Genomic DNA, 22,129 nt, shown 5'->3' with positions numbered 1-22,129 from the left:
ACTGTGAGTGTCCCCACCCATAATGAAACGTGGGCAGGGAGAAGCGCACAGTCTAAATGATGTTTGCTTTTGCTTGCCATTGATATAATACTGAGACATACAACAATAAATCAGACGAACACACATAGAGCGCTTACTGAACAACAGAAGCTGGCGCCGGCTCCACCGTATGCGCTTTTATACTTTCGGGTCACTACGTCATCCCGCTGGTGACGTCACACGATTCCGTTGGATGGATTACACATGTGATTCAGAGCGTGGTCACGCAGAGGCGTTCCCAAAGCATTGTCGACGCAGCTCGAGTTCACGAAGGGAAACAACTGTCATGCTCTGTAGCTTTCAGGTTGATTGTTGAATCTTGTTAGTGTAGTAAATAGAATTTCTCTTTGTGTTTCGCAAACTTGTCAGACCTTTGATTTTGACATTCGTAATACTGATTGCTTTGAGGATGTTGTGATACATTGTGGGCCCTTGTGCTCTATTAGAGGACTGTCTTTTAGAAGCAAGGGTTTGTTAGTGGAATTGACCAAGGGTAGCATTGGGTGAGAAGACAGAGCAGTCTGTTCTGACACTGTTTTGGCATTTCCCAGAGTTTACATTCCTGCTAAAGGAAGATGGTGATCAGGTTCACGTGAATGATTTACTGGAGTGACAATCTGTTTTGCTGCAGTTGATACCATAACAATAAATATGTTCCTGTTTAACAGTGTCCCCGGTGAAAGATCACTACGGTCTAATGTGAGCCATGCACTTAGTCGATGACTGAAAAAGACCTCAGTCTTTTCCATAATAGCTTTCCGCCTAAGCCTCTACAGCAGTAGCTTCTTTCTCTAAGGGCTATGCTTCTAACATGGCTCTCAGTGTGGCTGTCTCCAACGTCTAGTCTTGCCTGTTCTTTCTTCATTGCCACCTCTCTCTGTGCAAATGATGTGTGTGCATGTGCAGCTTCAGCTAAGGCACAAGTTCTGACTGCCCTGCTAGCTGATGACTGTGAAGATCTGGTACGTTGTGAGACAGTGTCAGAACTCTATCATCTGTATTTGCATTATCCATGTCTGTAGTGTCAAATGTTGCACTGAGATGCACTGCTTCCTTACTTTACTGCGCTTGATGATAAGCAATGTCCTAGCTCTGTTTTTTATTGAGAACAGGCAGAAAGGCTTCATCTCTTGACATTGTGGTCTCAAAGGATTTACTCTCATAAGACATATCTGGGAACACAATCAGGACGGCAGACTGGGACAGCATACTTCAGTGCATTGAGAGGAAATCATGCACTTTTAACACTGATAGTAGCATGAGAGCTACATCCTGGTTGCAGTTGCCTATATACCTATGTACATTTAAAGCTATTTCCAGTAGAAGATACTGAAAGTTCACTGAACTAATCGGGGCAGGTATTAAGCAAGGTATAACACTCACTAAACTACACACTACACTGTAAAAAAAAATTTAATTGTTTGTTTACATATGTTTGATAATGCATGACTCAGGATGCTGGGTAAGGGATGTGGATCTGAAAGGGAACAGGTATGTTTCATTAAGATTTTTTTTTGTAAAATTTTTACAAAGTTATATTTACAGTTAGCATTATGTTGCCTAATTGTGGGCACTACATAATTTTTAGCGTTATTTCTAGATTGTAAAAAAGCTTCCAGCTTCTGACATCTTATTATTTCAGATTATTGTCAAGATAATTATAATCCTGCATTTGATTTTCCTCGCTTGTGATTTCAAAATGTACATGGATATATGATATTAACTTATCATAAGACTGCTTTCATGCCATGTGATTTTTTTTAGAAAAAAAGCACTGCCTTAGGCTGATTAAGTGATGGGCAAACTGTAATAAGGCTAGCACTCAATCCTAGCTAGTACTGCCAAATTGGGCAGTATCATTGTTATTATAGTTGAAGATTAGAAAAAAAATTACTTGGATTCAACTGTCCAGTTTGGGTGAGGCTGTGCCCATGATTGCCTTAGATTCTTGTTCTTGGCTGGAGAGTGGAACCTGATGTAGTCTGATGTAGTACCTGATGAACCTGTTGTAGCCCATCCACCACAAGGGTCAATGTTTTGTGCATGCTGAGATGCTTTTCTGCTCACCACAGTGAAGAGTGATTATATGTGAGTTCCTATATCCTTAATGGCAGCTCAAACCAATGTGGCCATTTTCCTCTGACTTCTCTTATCAGCAAGGTGTTTCCACTCACAGAACTGTCATCAGTCAATGTTTTTTGCTTTTTGCACCATTCTGTGTAAACTCTAGAAACTGTTGTGTGTGAAAATCCCAGGAGATCAGCAGTTTCTAAAATACTCAAACTACCTCATCTGGCACCAACAATCCTGCCATGGTTAAAGTCACAGAGATCACATTTTTCCTCATTCTGATGTTTGATGTGAACATTAACTGAAGCTCTGGACCTGTATCTGCATGATTTTATGCATCGTGCTGCAGATACCTGCATAAATGAGCAGGTGTACAAGTGTTCCTTTTAAAGTGGAAGGTGAGTCTATATCATATATATATATAAATATATATATCAGCCATAACATTATGACCACCTGCCTAATATTGTGTTGATCCCCCTTTTGCTGCCAGCAAAACAGCCCTCACCCGTCGATAGTGGACTCCACTAGATCCCTGAAGGTGTGCTGTGGTATCTGGCACAAAGATGTTAACAGCAGATCCTTTAAGTCCTGTAAGTTGTGAGGTGGGGCCTCCATGGATAGGACTTGATGGCCAGCACACCCCACAGATGTTCGATTGGATTGAGATCTGGGGAATTTGGAAGCCAAGTCAACACCTTGAACTCTTTTTCATGTTCCTCGAACCATTCCTGAACAATTTTTACAGTGTGGCAGGGCACATTATCCTGCTGAAAGAGATCACTTCCATAAGGGAATACCGTTGCCATGAAGGGGTGTACCTGGTCTGCAACAATGTTTAGGTAGGTGGTATGTGTCAAAATAGCATCCACATGAATGCCAGGACCCAAAGCTTCCCAGCAGAACATTGCCCAGAGCATCACACTGCCTCTGTCAGCTTGTGTTCTTCCCATAGTGTATGACGGTGCCATCCCTTCCCCAGGTAAACGATGCAAATGCACCCAACCTTCCACATGATGTAAAAGAAAATGTGATTTGTCAGACCAGGCCACCTTCTTCCATTGCTCTGTGGTCCAGTTCTGATGCTCACCTTTCCTTTGTAGGCACTTTTGGCAGTGGACAGAGGTCAGCATTGGCACTCTGACAGATCTGTGGCTACACAGCCCCATGCACTGTGTGTTCTGACACCTTTCTATCATAGCCAGCTTTAACTTTTCAGCAATTTGTGCTACAATAGCTCTTCTGTGGGATCAGGCCAGACGGACTAGCCTTCACTCCCCACGTGCATCAGTGAGCCTTGGGCACCCATGAACCTGTCGCTAGTTCACTGGTTGTCCTTGCTTGGACCACTTTTGGTAGGTACTAACCACTGCATACCGGGAACACCCCACAAGGCCTGCCGTTTTAAAGATGCTCTGACCCAGTCATCTAGCCATCACAATTTGGCCATTGTCAAAGTCTCTCTAATCCTTACGCTTGCCCATTTTTCCTGTTTCCAACACATCAACTTCGAGAACCAACTGGTCACTTGCTGCCTAATATATCTCAACCCTTGACAGGTGCTATTGTAATGAGATAATCAATATTATTCACTTCACCTGTCAGTGGTCATAATGTTATGGCTGATCGGTGTATATATATATATATATATATGTACGGCCTAATCCGTACTATGCTCCTAGTATACAAGTTAAATATATACACCGTCTGAATTAATGATAGTAGTAATCTGCATAAAGTCACTACTTTCCTTCAATATCATATAATTTAGCACTCTTTTTAAAGCTATGCACATTTATGCTACAAAGTATGAAATATGTAAATATGCATTTTAGGGCTTTATATTTAGTTTGTGTGTGTGCATGTGTAATTTCACATGCTCTTCATGTGTGTGATCTCCTGCAGGTTATCTGACCATACTGCATTGTTCCACTGAACTGCCTCACCCTCACAACAAGCTGCCCATCAATTATGAGCCTGACCTTGTTCAGTCCACTGTTACTGTTGTAGAGGTTGACACTCTGAGTTCCATTACCAAGCACGAAAGTCTGAAGAAGATGTGAAAGAAGGAGAAATACAGAAGGAAATCAATGACAGCAAGATGCTTTTTCTTTGTAAAAGTGCCAACATCTATGGTTTAGCTGTAGCATTACTGCTTTTTTTTTTTTTTTACCTAATGCAGAAGTCAAACCAACTGCAAATAAAATTTCCCCAGTGGAAAAAATCATATCACTGAAGGAAAATGGATGCGGATTGTTAAATACACAGGTGTTTCTGGTAGTGGTTAGTTTCACTTTGTGCCAACATTAACTAAGCAAACTATGACCTGTGAATTCAAGTGCCTTGGTCTTGTGAAACAATAGAAACCAAGCAGGTGGGTGTCGCAAACCTTACGGGTTGGGGTGGAAATGAGGAAGCCGGAGGCAGGCTTGGGAACAACTCAGAGGCATTTTATTCTCCAATTTCACTTCCACTTTCAGCGTCTCTCTCTCTCTCTCTCTCTCTCTCTCTCTCTCTCTCTCTCTGCACTCGTCTCTCTCCTTTTTATCCCCACCCCAGCTCACTGCAACACAGAACACTCGTTAGTAGAATTCCCTGCAGGTGTGCCGGGACACCACTCACCTTCTGTGGACCACCTCTAACTTAAATGGCTGAAGTGCCAGATACCAACAAGTGATCCGCGCATTGGCATCATTTCATGCTGTGAAGCCACTGGAGTGAAGCGTGGTCCAAACAGAGGGTGAAGGCCCACCCCAACAGATAGTATCGGAGGGTGAGGACCACCCACTTGATGGCCAGACACTTCTTCTCTATTGTGCTGTACTTCATCTCTCTCACGGAGGGCTTGCGGCTGATGTACAGCAATCTGTTCAATGCGTCAGTCTGCAAAATAAAAGGGAGAGAGAGAAGTTAGGAGAATGCGAGAGCGGTCCGCCACAGAGTGCAGCTTTTACCTGAGTGAAGGCCTGCTGACACGGCTCCATCTACTGGACTGGATCTGGCACTCCCTTTTTAGTGAGATCAGTCAGCAGGCACGAACCTACAATAATAGCTAGCCAGTCCCAGAAACTGTTTCACCTCCTTTTTGGCCTTGGGTCTCGGGCAGGCCGCAATCGCTGCTGTCTTATCAATTTGGGGATGCACCTGCCCGTGGCCCAAGTGGAAGCCCAGATACTGTACTTCCGCCCGCCCAATCGCACACTTCCCTTGGTTCGCGGTGAGTCCCGCCCGCCTCAATGATCTCAGAACAGCCCTCAGGTGCTGCATGTACCGCTGCCATAAGCAGCGTGTGGATGGAGAATTCTGTCCATGAGTCACTGGAACGTCACGGGGGCCCCGAACAACCCAAAAGGAAGGGCCCGGAATTGGTGTAAGCCTAATGGAGTGGAAAAGGCAGTTTTTTCACTTGATATTGGAGTCAAGGGGATCTGCCAATATCCCTTTGTCAAATCCAGTGTCAAATACAAGCGAGTCTCACCTAACTGATCGAGCAGCAAGCATTTGGTATCCGTGAAACTTGGATACCGCATTGAATTTTCTAAAGTCCACACAAAAACGGACAGTCCCATCAGTCTTGGGCACCAAACCACTGGGCTGCTCCAGTCACTGTGGGACTCTGTGGGATTACTCCCATGTCAAGCACAGCCTTGAGTTCATCCTGAACCACATTTTATTTGTGCTCGGGCAGACGATAGGGGTGGCTGCATACTACCACCCCTGGGGTTCTATGTGGTGCTCTGTGAGATCCGTGTGACCGGGGGGAGGCGAGAACACGTCGGAAAACTCAGCTTGCAATTTAGCCATGTCCATGATTTGGGACGGAGAGAGGTGGTCTCCATAAGGGACTGGGGTGGATTGAGCCACTGTTTATAGATTTACTTCCGATCTTAGCTCCTCCCTCTCCGGAACAACCATCGCCAAAGCCACGAGAACCACCTACCTGCCGCACCCTGCCTTTATCCTCAGTTTATCCTCTCAACTGGTTCTCAATTGACTTACCTGGTTAAATAAAGGTTATTATTATTATCCGTTCACCTTACCTCATAGTCGACATCCCCAACCCATTGTGTGACCTCAAAGGGCCCTTGGCACTTGGTGAGTAATACAGAGCTTGACATGAGTAGTAAAACAAGCACTTTATCTCCCGGTGCAAACTTCCATAACCGAGTGCCCCTTTTATACATCCGGGATTGACATTCTTGCACCTGTAGCAAATTCTCCAGGGTTACGTGGTTTAAGGTTTGAAGTTTTACTCTCAGGTCAAGAACGTACTGAATTTCGTTTTTACTGTTGGAAGGCCCTTCCTTCCAGTTTTCCCGAATGACATCGAGCACACCGTGAGGCTTCCGCCCATACAATAAGTTGAATGGGGAAAACCCTGTGGAGGCTTGTGGGACCTCTTGCACTGCAAGTAACAGGGGCTCTAGCCACTTCTCCTAATTCCGCGCATCGTCATGAACGAACTTATGAATCATTTTTTTCAACGTTTGATTGAATCGTTCCACCAGCCCATCTGTCTGTGGATGATAAACACTGGTGCGAATCAATTTAATCCCCAGCAACTCGTAAAGCTTGCATAGTGTTTGTGACATAAATGATATACCCTGATCAGTCAGGATCTCTTTTGGGATATAACATGGAAGAATGCCTCCGCAACATTACATGCAGAGATGTTGCGCAAAGGTACCTGCTTTCAGGTATCGCATTGCATAGTCCACTAGAACCAATACAAAGAGATGCCCTCGTGCCGTTCGATCTAATGGCCCAATGAGGTCAATGCCGATTCTTTCGAATGGGACCTCGATTAATGGGAGTGGGCGCAAGTGTGCTTTTGCGGTGGCCGGCGGATTTACCAGCTGACATTTACGACATGGCCGTGAATGCCCGGCCAATAGAAGCTGGCCATGAGACAGTTCAGTGTTTTATCCTGTCCCAAGTGCCCAACCATCGGGTTATTGTGAGCTGCCTGGAATAATAATTCCCGACGGCTCTTCGGAACCAGCAACTGGGTAGTCTCCTCTTGTGTTTGAGTGTCCTGCATCACTCGATATAACCTATCCTTAATAATCGAAAAATAGGTGTGGGATAGGCTGAATTCACTGACCATTGATTACTCTCACTTGGTTGAAGGCGTGCCTGAGGCTCTCACTGTGTGACTGCTCCAAGGGGAAATCCCAGAGGGAAATCCCCACCAAGAGGGGAGGAGCGGAGCTCCCCCTGCTCTCAATATCCCCCTGACATGGAGCTGATGTTGACGGCCCCGGCACCACCTCCCCAGCCAATGCTGCGCACATTCCACACCATTTTTCACTACTGCAGGACCCATCCACAAACATATCGCCTGAAACCCTGGATAGTTTGTCCCCAGGAGTTGTGGATATGTGAGACGAGGACTAACTGCCGTCTCTACTCTATATTTTTGTCCCCGGAAGAGAATAATGACTGCCACACAGCCCAGGCCTTACTTCCACAACTACAGCCTCAGATTCCCCCACCTGGGGAGAGAAAAGACAGACACAGGAGGAGAGTAAGGGGGAGGGAAAACATAGGTTCAGGGAATGGGTTTCGGGGGAATTGGCCCCTGTTTCCATGGAGCAGGGAAGGGAAAAGGGTGAGGAGGAGGGGGAGAGAAACGAGAGTGAGAGAGAGAGAAGGGAGGGGCTCGCCTGCCCCGGATACACCGCCATGTGGTCCTCTGCCAGCTGGATTGCCTCATCGAGCAACGCCAGTTGGTGGCACTGGACCCACTCCGCTGTCCCTTCCGGAAGTCGGACGACGAACTGCTCCAGTACCACAAGGTCAATCACATCCTCGGCATGGTGTCCCTCAGCCAGCAGCCACCTCCAGCAGGTGTTCCGGAGCTTCTGGGCGAACCAAATGGGCGGCCAAGCTTGCAGAAGGTCAGCGTACGGAAGCGTATAGTACGTTCTGGGGTATGGCCGACTCATTGCAAAACAGCCTGTTTCAGGTCCGGGTAGTCCAGCATGTTGGTGACCAGCAGCTGCTGGGCTGCAAGTTGGGCCCAGTCAGGAGCGGCAAAATGTGGGCCGTCCACTAACCCTCGGGGCAGCCCCACTCCAAGAAAGCCAGAGGCAGGCTTGGGAATAACTCAGAGGCATTTTATTCTCCAATTTCACTTCCACTTTCAGCGGTTTATTTTACTCGCACACACACATACGCACGCACTCACACGCACACACACGGCTCTGTGCTGGATCACTCTCTCTCTCAAGACGCTCATCTCTCTCCTTTTTATCCTTGCCCCAGCTCACCTTCTCCAGCTCCATCCTCCATTCACAAACTGGTGCTCGACTATGCCCCCGCATCCACAGTGGGATTGTGGTCTCTTTGGTCGGGGAAGATCTGCTAATTGTTGAGTAGCAGTGACCTCAAACTTTTGCTTCACAGTTTCCTCCCTTTGGTTCCCATTCTTACATTGGTCTACATTTGAAAAAAAAAAAGCTTTCTCTTCCACCATGCATTTTGTTTTTTGGGGTATAATTATGTTTTTTTTAAAAATCTCTGTCTCCTAGGATTTTCCTCTTGTTGCCACCTTTGTCTTTACTCCCCACAAAACAATACATCCCCCCACAATAACCAGAGCAAAAATACACCCCAAAACAAAAGAATCTGTGGAGGGCAAGGAGCTGTGTTTTCATCTTTTTCATCATCACAATCATCATAATTCGCTGAACATAATCTGAAAGTGGCCTTGAAGTCCAGGATTATGTTAAAAGCCATTATTTTCTTCTCTTTGGGCAGAGGTCATGAGGGAGTTTTCTTCTGGAGTAGAGGAAGAGGAGATAAAGGAGGAGAGAGGGCAGGAACCAACATACTGCAGCGGAGAGTGTGATAATAGGCTGAAGCTAAGGGAAAGGGACAGAGTGAGAGATGCAGAGTTAGAAGTGTGTTCCCTCTCTGCAGGCTTGCTCAGTGAGAACTCCAACATCAATGTTGATCCACCCATTGCAGGGCAGGGCCTCAGTTTTGATCTCCTGGACCAGCAAGACAACTGGTACAGAAACAGCACGAAAGCACTCATGACACGAAATATCAGTAAAACAACATTACTGATCAGTTATTTAGAGAAGCAATGATATAAACAGTACTGTACATAATCATATTTTAATTTTAATTTTACGAGTTATCAGTAATTAAGAATCTTACTGTCAAAGATCAAAAAACACATATCTGTTACATTTCAATACATGTTTATATAGAGTAGTTTATTATTGTCACATTAATTTTTTTATTTCAGTCAGAAGAATTCCACTGACTCTATGACATCATCATCCAGGTGGAATTCTGGGAAATCTGAGCAGAATGGCAAGCGGTGTTATGCCCCATGCCAGAACACAGCAACATGGGATTTGTCCACTGGGGTGGAAGGAGGGGCAATGCGAGACAAGGGAACACTAATACTTGAACACAAAGTAAAGGTGAGATTATAACTTGGGTTCTTAGAGGTTTAAAAAAAGTATTGTATTCTATTGCCACAGTATGCTACTTCTGGTTTAGCAACTGTGGTTTATCCTTATCAGCTTGTTGCTGAACTAATGAGTATAAATTTTTTTTTTTTTTTTAATTTTGCTTAAAGCCAAGTATTTCTCATTTTTATTTTCATAAGTCAACACACCAGCTCGGTAAGAGTTATGTATAGTAAACATTTCTTAGCAGTGTACATCTACAGAATCAGGCTCAGACAAAGAATGCACCATCACAACATGAGTGTTTTACAAGTGTTTAGTCCTTCAGGTACAACCATCTGGAATAACCCTAGCAAGAAACAAAGAGACAGGCAAGCATTTGCTTTCCATGTAAGTGAGTGTGTCCTGGAGCCATGATTCTGGTGACAGCGGCAAACAGCATAGAGACAGAGTGAAAATACGAAAAGTGACATTTGAACAAAAATTCTGAATTTTGTAGAATAGAATTGTGCCTTGTGCGTGTGTGCACAAATTTTACAGTAGAGCATTTGCATTTTGGCTGCTTATCACTTCTTGTAAGTGCACAGACAGTGCACACCCACAAACAACAAATTTCAGGCAACTTGCCACTTGCTTATTGAATGTCTTAATGTAAATACAGGGTGATAATGAATGGACATTTGCCTCCTTGCATGGGTGCAATTTCTTTGATCAAATTTCTCCCATGTCCATTTACCTCCACTAAACAAACTAGCATTGTACTAGTGTAGTAGGATCATATTTATGTACTATTCTAGACTGTTACTGAGTACAGACACTCAACCTCAACTAACACAAAACCTCTCACGTAGCCTTAAAACCGACCAGAAGTCTGTTTTGTGTACCAGTCTTCTGGATTGTCTAGATTAGTAAAAAGAATGTAAGCTCAGGATTTTCAATTTGATACACAGCTCATGAGAACAATCGCAATGATACTGGAAAGTTTTAAAGAAAGACAGCGCTTCATTTTTAGTTCAATTTTTTACACCTGTGGATTCACTAAGAATGTCATAGATCGTGCCATGACCCAAGTTAGCACTATGGAGAGAACAGATACATTTGCCTCTACACATTTTACTACTAGGACAGAGAGAATTCCTTTGGTGCTTACTTATCATCCCACCAATAACACAGTGCTGAAAATTATACTTAAAAACTTCAAAATTATCCTGGACCTTTTAAAGGAACCTCCACTCCTACACTCCATCTCTTACAGATGTGACAAAAAAAAACAAGTCTTGCTTATTAGGAGAAAATTAAATAATCAGGTTAATATGATCTGTGGCACTGTTGCATGCAACGTTTCTAGATGTTCCACATGCAAATTTATTAACACAGCCACTAAAATCACAGTCCATCTCAGGATAATTTTTTTATTGCCCATCACTCCTCGTGCATCACTGCAGGACTTTTTTGTTGTTTTTTTTTTGGTGTATTCTTTTCTGGTAAGAGATGTAATCCTCTATACATTGGAGAAACCAACAAGAGACTGGCCAGTCATTTTGCTGCGCACCTTTGAACCATCAAAATGAAGGATTTCTCCTTTCCTGTGGCAACAGACTTCCACAGTGCTGAACATTACATTATTTACATTTCTGTGTGCATCGCCAACTGCTGTCCTGGGAGCAATGAAGTGAGGAAATATAAGGAGAAGGTGCTCATCTACACTCTCAGAACTTTAGAATCCCAAGTAATGAATGTCATATTTTAAAGACATCTGACCATAACACTCCTGTGCATTCTGAACATCCCATTCTACATTTAGTCCCCCCTTTGCTGTTATAATAACCTCACCTCTAATCACTAGATTTTGGACCATAGCTGTATTTCCGCCATAAGAGAATTAGTGAGGTCAGGCACTGATGTTGGGTGAGAAGGCCTGGGGCGCAGTCAGCATTCTAGTTCATCCCAAAGGTGTTCAGTGGGGTTGAGGTCAGGGCTCTGTGAAGGCCACTCGAGTTCTTCCACTCCAACCTTGGCAATCCATGTCTCCATGAACCTCACATTGTGCACAGGGGCATTGTCATTTTGGAACAGGTTTGGGCTTAGACCCTTAGTTCCAGTAAAAGGAAAATGTAATGCTACAGCATACTGAGATAACCTATACAACTGTGTGCTTTCAGGCTGCTAGGAAACTGGTAGCTAAACAGATACAATTATACAATTAGGATTGTTTGTGTTGCAAATTGTTATTAGTAAATTCAGATGCACTAAGTAAAACCCAGAAATTTCAAATTGTCATTTCCCTTTTCCGGCTTACCATCATAAATGGGGCTGTCATCACTTCTCCTCTCTGTCACCACATACACATGAGCCTCCCAATAAGACTGGATTTCACCAGGATCCCGTCCTTGGTGTGAGGTTGCAGACTAGCAGTCTGTCCCCCTGGATGAAGTTCCCTCCCCTTGATTCACACTCTCTTGTTATAATGGTTTTTCCCATGAGCTGCAACTTTGTTTACAGTTTTTGATGCTATATGCCTTTTATTTTTCCAGTTGCTTACTCACGATATGTGCAACATGTCTCATCTGTCTTCAGATTAAAGAGGAGATTGACTGGGAGCTGAAGAGACCATCTGAAAATGAGGTAATAAGGAGAGAATCCAGTTGCTTCACTTCTGGCGCAATTGTACGCATTTACAACATTTGCTAAAGAGTTTTTCCAATCTGTCTTCTCTTCCTCTAACAGGGTGCGGAGCATGGACAGTAGTGTTCGGTTAAACCTTTCAAATTGTCTATTGCCCTGAGGGTGGTAGGGTGTTGTGTGTGAACTATGGATGCCGCTTCGTTCTTTCAGACTGGCAAGCAGTTTGTTTTCAAACTCTTTGCCCATACAGTGGTGAAATCCAAACTTGAGAGCAAAATTGTTGATCTCTTCAGCCATGGTTATGCTGGTTATATAGGCCTGAGCCATTACAACTAGAATTTACTAAAATATACTCATAACCTTACCTTACTCCTGGCATGTGTCTAAGTGTAAAAAGTCCACTGACACCATCTCAAATGGGTAGGTAGTATGAATATTGGTCAGCAGTTCTCGGGCCTGCCTGATTGGCTATTTTTCTTAACACAGTCACATACATTTGTGATAAAATGTTCCAACCCCCTCTGCTTTCCCAGCCAATAAAATCTGTCATAAATAAATGTGGCCCATGTCTTGATGAAGCTCTTTAAAGAATAGTGGGTGGAATAATTTAGGCATGACCAGCTGTTGACCAAGTCTTGTGGCATCAGATTTCATCTTCCCCATGAGAGAGGTTTATCCACTCTTTTAGAAGCACATTAACTTGTAACTCTGTCACTGTGATTCCACTGATTGTACCATAACACTATCCCAAGGACACTGTCCTTTTGTGGCCTGCACAAATTTGCTGTGGTATGAATGGTTGACTGCAATCACTGCCACTTCCATCCTGCATGAGCTGTAAGGCATTGATATGCACTACTCCTGTTCCTCAGGAAGGACTTTCTCTTGCCATCTTCACTTCCACAGTAGCACTCATGACATCATGTCTCACCTCTTCAGTACAGCTTTCTATGAAGGTGTCAATGTCTAAAGGCGTGTCTGTGTTGCTCTTCACAGGGTGATGCCTGATAGAGCTGTAGGCTATCATCTTTGTCTTCTTACTCTGTCTCTGATACAGTATGGCACCAAGTCCATCTTGGGACACGTCACAATGTAACACAAGTGGCTGTGTGAGGTCAGAGTGTGCCAGGATTGGTGGTTTCATCATAAAGTCTACTAACTGATTCAGGATATCTTGTGTGAATTGGTCTACTGAATTGGGGTGCATGACAGTACGTGCCCTTTCTGTGTCTTAGCAGCAGACTTTTAGAAGAAATATCAGACCTGGTGATTTCATTTTGGGGGAGTTAGGAGCTCATACAGTGACTGTGCAAGGCAGGAGAAGTTTGGGATATATGACTGGTAATATGAAAGAAACAGTCTACTCAAGTCACAAGTGTGGCTGAGATTCTCTGTTTCAGTGCTTTACTCGGGGCAGCATTTAACCAGTACATCCATGAGTCAGTTCTGACAGTTCATGAGTCAGTTCAGCCAGAACTGAGCCCGAATGGAATTCTCACCCACTGGTCCAATCCCATTGGTGTAATAAAAGCTGTCAGTGGCCGGCTCTCTTCATCCAGGAAGCCCTGGTAATACACCCTGGTCTAGCACAGAAAACCAGGAACTCCCGCCAAGTGCATCAAGCATGTCCTGTATATATGGGTTGGTGGTCTGGTGTTGATTTGTGGATCAAGTCCCTGTTAAAGCACCCCCACAGCACAGGCACTAGCTACCATCTTTTTTCTCATGTATTCCACTGGTGAGGAGTATGATGAATGGGAAGGGGTAATCCAACCCATGTTCAGCAAACCTTGCAAGTATTCTTTTACTTTTTATGCAGTGGTTTGGGACACATATGTTTTTTGTACAGCACTGGTGTAATGCAGGGTTATATGTATCTTGAAAAATGTGGGCCTATATCACTGCCACGATGCATGAATTCATGGCATTCGTCTCTCAGCATTTTCTTTACTGCTTCTTGATGTGATGCGCTCAGGTGATCAACATTTACTGGTGGGTCCCATTCACTTGGCTGAATGTTTTTAACTTCTGTGGGTGTTTCTAAGGTCTCTGGCTCAAACTTTTATCTTTGTCTGCAGGCACGTTCCCTTTGAGCTGGATAGGGCAGTGGTTAAGGTGTTGGACTTCTGATTAGAAGGTTGAGAGTTCAAATCCCAGCGCTGCCGCTGCTGGGCCCTTGAGCAAGGCCCTCAACTGCTCAGTTGTATAAATGCGATAATTGTAAGCCACTCTGGATAAGGGCGTCTGTCAATGACATAAATGTAATTTAAATGTTGTTTTAACTGTCTGCAAATCTCCAATTAATGGTGTTTGCTATGGGGATTAGCACATACATGGACTTTCTGTCTGGGACGTTTACTAGCACCTTATTAAGGACTAGGCATTCCTGGACTGGGAAGAGGTCATCTGGGGAGAACATCTCTTGATTTCAAGGAAACACAGGAACAAAGAGACACCGTTAGAAATTGAACAATCAAAAAATGCATCACAAGACTGAAACATCAGGGCTTAGATGCATAAATTAATCACAGGTGATCTGAAAACAAGTGAGAACAGTCAGTATCTAAACCAAAAACAGAATGGAGGCAGATACAAGAGAGAAATAAAGTATGATGGGAGATCCAAACAAAACATGGAAGCAGCGTTATTCGTGCTGGGAGCCGCAGTGTGCACTGAGAGGGGAAATTACAGCAGCAACAACTTGCAGCATATTGTGCTCTTTATTTACTGGTCATTTCCCAGGGCCTAATTGCTAATTGATAGAATTTTTTTCCCTGAAACTAGTCTTTCTTGTGTGTGTGTGTGTGTGTGTAAAACAGGGAAAAGTGTATAAGATGAGAAGGAAGGAGGAATGGAGATCATCAGATAAGCTTAATTCTTAGAAGAATTCACACAAGCATGTGATTTTGAGCTGTTCTGTATTTTGCAAAAACTTGTTAAATGTGGCTGTATGGTGTATTTGGCATGTTACTATAAATACTCCTTGTTTTAGTAATTACTTTGTATCTTGTTAGGTTATTTATTTAACTTCATTCTATATGTATTTGGGGTATAACAAAATGGCATTATCTGTACCTTTTTTGCATTTGTATTTAAACCAGAAGTGAGTGTGGTCTACACCTGAAGCTTTTTTATGTGAAACCTATTACTATACCCTGCAAACTTTGCAAAAGCTGAAATAAGTGTTTTTTCAGCGTTTTCAGTGTCTGGTTCAGGAGTTACTATTTATTATTATAGTTTGTGAACGCAAACTATAATAACAAATATTAACCTCTGAACCAGACAATCTCCAGAAATTTCTGTCTTCTAGCTAATGTGACTGAAAAGCAAGTAAGAAAGCTAAGCAAACTTTGGGTTTGTCACATTCCAGAAAGGTCAGAAAAGTTGAACACCGTATCAGAATCTACTACGAAACTGAAACGCAGTGTGCAAGTCAAACTAGGGTCCTTTAAGTGGCATTTCATTATAACGTCCATATGATTTTCTGAGAAGAATGGCAAAAAAACCTGTGCAACAAGTTAATATGTTTAACATAAATTGAATTATTTTTGTTTTCATTCAGTCCCAGTAGAGATATACTACCCCATGTTCTGTATAGGCTATATGGACTGGCAACACATATGAAAGCATATTTTTTTGTTTGTACAGAAATATGGTAGAAACATGGTTTATTTTGGAGCCCAGTATTTAGATCAGGCTACTCCATGTATTGCAGATAAATACTGCAGATCAGAAGTGTGCACCACCGTTACCTTCGAAACTTTCACATGGAAAGACTGAGAAAAAATAAGAAAAAAATGCATCTACTTTTTCCTATACCCAAACATTTTGGGCTAGTTTCAAGTATTTTAAAGCAAAAACCTTCCACTTTTTTGTTTCATCCTGCTGGATTCCAGTCCTGATGCACACACCTAGTCTGAAGCTTTTTGGCAAGCTTTATTTAAAAAAAAATAGAAAATAGACAAAACCATCCCCTGATTACCCCACTTACTGTTTTTCTTGGTGTTTGTATTTGTGTAGGGTGCATTATCTGGGTTATTTATTCATATTCAGTTACATCCCTAATAAATGTATATAAAAAATACTAATAGCTGCTCTCATAAACTGATGTAGATTAAAAAGTTGACAAATACAGTAAGTGATTTACTTGATTTATTTACCATGATTTATTTTCCCTGAAGAATTATACTGAGAGTCCATAGTGGGTGTCAAACAACAGACAGGCAACATCAGTTAGGCGGTTTTACAAATGGTTTGTCTTTCCACTGGAAGAGTCTCATGATGTCATTTTTCCATGTTGTCTCGAGCACAGCAAGTTGTTGAGTTCTTTGGGGGCAGTCTACTGTAAAGTGCAGTGAGAGAAGAGAAATTTGTGAGATGAATTTTTAACCACAGATAGGGTTTTCATCTTGTGAAAACTGATAGATTTTTGCTTCTTCTAAATGTTTACACATTTTTTTCACTATTAAGAATTTCCAAGCTGTTCTTGATAATCTGTATTGGCATTTCTTTCTTTTCCTTTTTCATCTACCACTACATTTTTTTTTGATAAACTTTTTTGTTTAAAAGACAGCAAAGGTGAGCTGCTCACATCTGAGCTGCCCGTAATCCTCATCAGGAATCGATGACAACTGTAAGTACAATCTGCAATATTTTGGCATTGCTAACCTTGAGCTTACTCAGTGTTTCAAGTGCAAGTTTTTTAATTATTCTTTTTCCACTGTTAGTAATAGTTTTACTTGTGAAAACTGTAGACAATTTAACTCTCTGATGCAGATGATTGTAGCATTAGAGGTATGCATCCGGGCGTTAGAGAGGATTACTGATAGTGAGAGCAACATAGTTTCGGAAGAGAAAGTTCTGGGTCCTTAGGCAGTGATAGCAACACCCCAACTCCAGCATATAAATAACAGCCATCACAGCAGGGTGAGTGAGCAGGCCACATTTTCCAGAAGCATAACTTATCATATCATTGTTATACCGACAACACGCAACTTTATTTTCCTGTCAGTACAAACGACAGCTGTTCGGTGCAAAATCTATTTGATTGTCTCTGTGACATTAAATGCTGGATGGACATGAATATTTTTTTGCAGCTGAGCAGTGATAAAATTGAAATAATTATCTTTGGTCCACCAGTCTCATCCGTTGGTATTGTTAATCAGTTAGGTACGCTGTCTTCCAATGTGTGTGATTATGTCAAAAACCTTGGTGTTATTCTAGATCCTTCATTGTGTTTTGATAAGCAGATTAATGCTGCTGTCAAAAGCAGCTTCTTTCAGGTGAGATCAATTGCTAAAATCAAGAAGATGCTATCTAAGCAGGATCTGGAAACTGTTATTCATGCATTTATAACATCAAGGTTGGACTACTGTAATTCCCTTTATTTGGGGTTGCCTAAGACTGCTCTAGATCGCCTGCAAATGGTGCAAAATGCAGCGGCCAGACTTTTGACTGGAAGCGTGAGCACATTACTCCTGTGCTTGCCTCTCTTCACTGGCTGCCGGTCAATTTCCACACTGAGTTTAAAATTTTATTATTTGTTTTTAAAGCCTAGCATGGGCTTGCTCCACCATACATATGTGATCTCCTTAGTCTGTACACTGCCCCAAGATCTCTTCGATCGTCAAGTCAATTACTCCTTTCAGTACCACATTCACGTTCCAAGACCAAGGGTGAACGGGCTTTCTCGGTGGCTGCTCCCAGGCTTTGGAATAGTCTCCCTTTTTATATAAGATCCCTCCTCTATTGCTATGTTCAAATTCTCCTTGAAGACTCACTTTTATTCTTTATCTTTTAATTCAGTCTGAGCCTGGAAAATGTCCATTTGTCTTTTGGTATTTGGTATTGTTAAATGTTTTTTCTGTATAGATTTGCTTTATACAACTTGTACATCACTTTGGTTTCAACTTCAGTTGTTTTTAAATGTGCTTTATAAAAGAATAAAGTAAACTAAACTAAACATATGTAAACTGTAGTGGCAACTATATATTCAAAGTCAAAAACTTTTTTTAATATATATATATATTTTATTGAGTATGTAAACAGTGAAACTCAAAATGTTTCTTCTGTCATCTTTTTTGTTAATTGAAGAAAAAAATTGCAAAATAAATATTCACAAATTGTAAATTGCTGCTGTAAATGTGCCATATTATTTTGAAATAATGCACTTAATAACTTTCTTGTTAATTTTTCTTGTTAATAAGAACTGCAGTTTTGTTATATCCTAAGAAATAAACCACAAAGGGGAAAACACCTCAAATATCCCCTGACATTATTACAACAAGTCAGTCAACAAAACTAAACATCATGCACTGGTGTAACAGCAACAATTTATTTAACAATTTTTCAGTATTACATCGCTAAAGCCTTGAACTGTCAGCCAGCCTCTCTAGAATACTAGGAGGTCTAGGAGTCTAGGAGGCGGACAACCTGAGATTGCAGATGCTGAAACCTCTCTGCGTCTGTCTGCCTCCCTCTGCGTAATATTAAGCAAAAGGTCTCTTCTTCTTTTTGGTCTGAGTGTTCTTGGGCTGTTATCAGAGGAAGCAGACAGAGAGGCAGGCGAGGAAGCAGTGGCTGTCACTGACTGGGTGACAAAAGGCTGATGATGATGATACCTGTGAGTGAGGTGGATCTTGTATGGAAGAGGATGGCATCAGCTGGGTAGATGAATTTGGTGGAGTTGTTAAGGCAGATGAAATTAAAACAGGGGGAGTAATGCTGGCCCTTGATCCAATGGTGGAATGCATTAAATTAAACCACTTCCAGGTCCAGGCAGTGGGTTTCCTCCTGGTCCGTTCCAGTGCCAGTTGGTGGGTTCCAGAGCTCCTAAATAAGGTTTAAAAGAGCAGTTACAATATGGAAAACTGTACCAATATAATTTATAATTGTACAGCAGCAACACTTAAATGTCAGCAGCATCCATTTTTTTGTAAATTACACAACACCTGAATAACAAAACTTTATATTTTTTCTTTAAATTTTCCAATTTTTCAGAAGCTTGGGCAGCCATCACTTTTCCATCTAACATCATTTCTTTAACAATTGTCCTGGTGAAAGACTTAAATGCTATTAATTAAAAAAAATGATAACATGAATGTCCAGTATTCTGTTCTTTCCAAAACAATCACTTATATGTGACAGTGAATAACACAGACCTAATAATCTACTTTAAAATAACAAAAAAAAAAGCCTACATACGTGGAACCATGAATATTTACATTTCTGAAAGAAATACTCACTCCCAAGCCAGTTTGGCAGCATTTCTCCGGCCAGTAAACAGGCTGTCATTTGCCACTCTGAGCTTAAATAGTTAGTCAGTTTCTTCATCTGACCCTATACAATAAAAATAAATAAATTTATCTAACAAATAGTCAATATAATGTAGTTACAAGTATTATGCTGTTTTATGTCAGTATAACTCTTCTAAACTGCTTAATTGACCTAACTTAACTTACAGCTGTAAACTACTTTTCCCTCCATCATTTGAGTAAGTTTGATAAGGTGTGTGAATTTAGTGTGAGCAATGCGAGTTGTGACGTCACAACTGTGTTGCATTATGGTCTATGGAGCTGCCTGAAGTGTACATATGAAGTAGACTCGCTCTCTCAGTCAAAATCGAGGGGTCGAGGGTCTGTCCAAATAAACTTTCCTCATCCACTTGACGAAGTTGACCGCACTTCAGAATGGCAGCGGGGATTCCCCTGAGGGGAGGGCTTAGGGAAGTTTGCGAGTGGATGTCTAAAAGTGGACAAAGGCTACCTTCCAAGGATCCAAGGACGGCGCTTGATGATGCTGCAGCCGAGATATGCAGCCTTAATAGGATGCAGCCTTCCTTTTGAGAACCGCCCATAGGGTCTTTCTCAAACCAGAGGCTACGTCCTTCCTATAACAGTCCTTTTGAGGCTTCTAGGCTAGACTCCACCTCAGCATTAAATGCTAGAATGAGACAGCCTAGTAAGTCTGCATGGTGATGAAGGTTTCCAACCCCACGGTCACTGTGCAAAAACTTTCATTTTACAGAAATGCGATGTCATGTCGAGTACATGACGTGAACTTGTGCGTGTTCAATATGCACTATAGCACATGTGCCCTGTACTGTTGATCTCGATGGCTAAGTAAAGCATTTAAGTTTATATTTGCTCTCTGTGTCGTGAATGACTAATGTATGAGAGACTGCAAGTATCACCACAGTTGCTGTGGTATCCCAGGTGGTTCCTAGGGTGTCATAGATGATACTTGCAGTGATACTATGACATGTTGCTAGGTGCTCGCCATAGCATTCCAGTTGGTTGCTAGCATGTTGCTAGGCAGTTGCTATGGTATCCCCAGTGGTTACTAGGTGTTACTAGGCAGTTGCTATGATGTTCCTGGTGGTTCGTAGGGGATTGCTATGGTATTCTAGGTGGTTGTGTCATGGCAAAAACCTCTTCAATTCAAAATAAAAAGGACTTCTGAAGACAAAGGGTCCCGAATGCCAAATATCAATAGACTTTATTGAATCAAACAACAAAGCCGAGATGGTTTGCAGAGCATCTGATTTACATAGTCGTGGCTCATGCTTTTATACAATTCTAAAACAATGATCTCATCGGATGGAGTTTTCTCTTTTTTCTTTTAATCACACATCTGCCTCTCGCCCCAATTATTTCATTGTCCACTTATCTTAGTTTTAATCGTGGCAAGAGTTCAGTCAGTTTATTTTTTAAAAACATTAGCCTTCCATCACTAGCCTTCATCTTAAAAATGCCACCTACAAGGTCACACCAGTTTGTTCTCACAGAAATATCCTTGTAGGATCATAGGCATAAAGTCACCCTTCTAAATGTACTAGAAATGGTACAGTGTAGTATATAAGTGAAGCTCTGAAAGTTAAGTACTTGCTTGAATACATGAGGTGATTTAAGGTCACTTTTCAATACTGTTGCATAGATACTGATTGACATAATACTGATTGACAAATGATATTGATATAGATAACAGGAAAATTCTTCCATACATCCCTCCTCTGGGTTAAGCCCCACCTACCTCAATATCACAATCCGGTTCTTTCATATGTATTGACTAGTGATCTATGCCCGATCACTCCTTCTTCTTACCAATAACCAAATACTGAAACCGCTCTCTTGTGGAGAACAGGATCAAACATCTCCCCTCACACTTGACTAGAAAGGTGTAAAAGATCCTGTCTCCCTAAACTAACTGTCAATTAAAAAAACAACATTGTATTTTAAGCATTAGCATGCATTTGGTTCAGCACTTGCCCGTGGTTGTCACGGTTATGTAGAGTAATACTGATTGTTACATATATCACAAAATTGGTTATTGCTTAATCATATAATTGTTTACAGTAAAAATCAATCAACAACAATCAACATAATCAGAATAAAAGCAAAGTACAAGTCTTTCTTCAGATGACATCTTCAACCCAGATACTTTGCGTTTCATAGAGGGTCACCCTTGGGGAGAGGTTAGGCTAGCACTTACACCCAGGGCATGGCTCATCGCATAACTACTACTTCTTCGTCCTCACTGGAGGAACTGGAATCCTCTTCTTCCTTCCCTTGCTCCGGAATCCAATCTGGCTTAGGGGGCCAGTCCGGAGTACAGTCTGAACTAGTGCCAGCAGACTCACTTGCCAGTCCATCATCATCAAGCATAGGTCTATTCATCAGAGCCATCTGCTTAACAGTTGCTCGAACAAGAAAAGATCTTAATATGGGCACAACACAGCAAAACAGTAGTCCTGCAACAACTACTTCAATTGCTATCATTACTCCCACTTTTGTCAATATAGCTCCCCAATGTCCAAACTGCGAAAACCATTCCCAAGAAGATCTCTCCCTGCATTTTCAGCTACTTCATGCCTTAACTTTTTTCATAGATTCAGTAAATGTTCCATCATGGGCAGTGTTGTTAGGGATAAAAGTACAACATTGTTCTCCAAACATAACACACACTCCTCC

The 22,129-nt window shown here is 42.0% G+C and overlaps 1 protein-coding gene across 9 annotated transcripts in view; it reads left to right on the top strand.

Annotated features, from left to right (window-relative positions):
- Positions 1-22,129, top strand: part of LOC113534106 (ankyrin-3-like) — a 198,734-nt gene that overhangs the window by 159,233 nt on the left and 17,372 nt on the right. For 6 of the 9 annotated variants that reach the window (XM_053237298.1, XM_053237294.1, XM_053237295.1 and 3 more), the window contains 3 exons: positions 8,872-9,124; positions 9,368-9,548; positions 12,114-12,161. The exons of 1 other annotated variant lie outside the window; for it this stretch is intronic. In XM_053237298.1, coding sequence (XP_053093273.1) covers positions 8,872-9,124; positions 9,368-9,548; positions 12,114-12,161 — 482 coding nt within the window. The remainder of the gene's footprint in view (positions 1-8,871; positions 9,125-9,367; positions 9,549-12,113; positions 12,162-22,129) is intronic. 2 more of the 9 variants (XM_053237296.1, XM_053237297.1) reach the window with 2 other exon arrangements.

Source organism: Pangasianodon hypophthalmus, chromosome 10 (assembly GCF_027358585.1).
Source record: "Pangasianodon hypophthalmus isolate fPanHyp1 chromosome 10, fPanHyp1.pri, whole genome shotgun sequence".
NCBI lineage: Eukaryota > Metazoa > Chordata > Actinopteri > Siluriformes > Pangasiidae > Pangasianodon > Pangasianodon hypophthalmus.
Note: the sequence above shows the minus strand (reverse complement) of the source record. Positions and strands in the feature narration are given on the sequence as shown.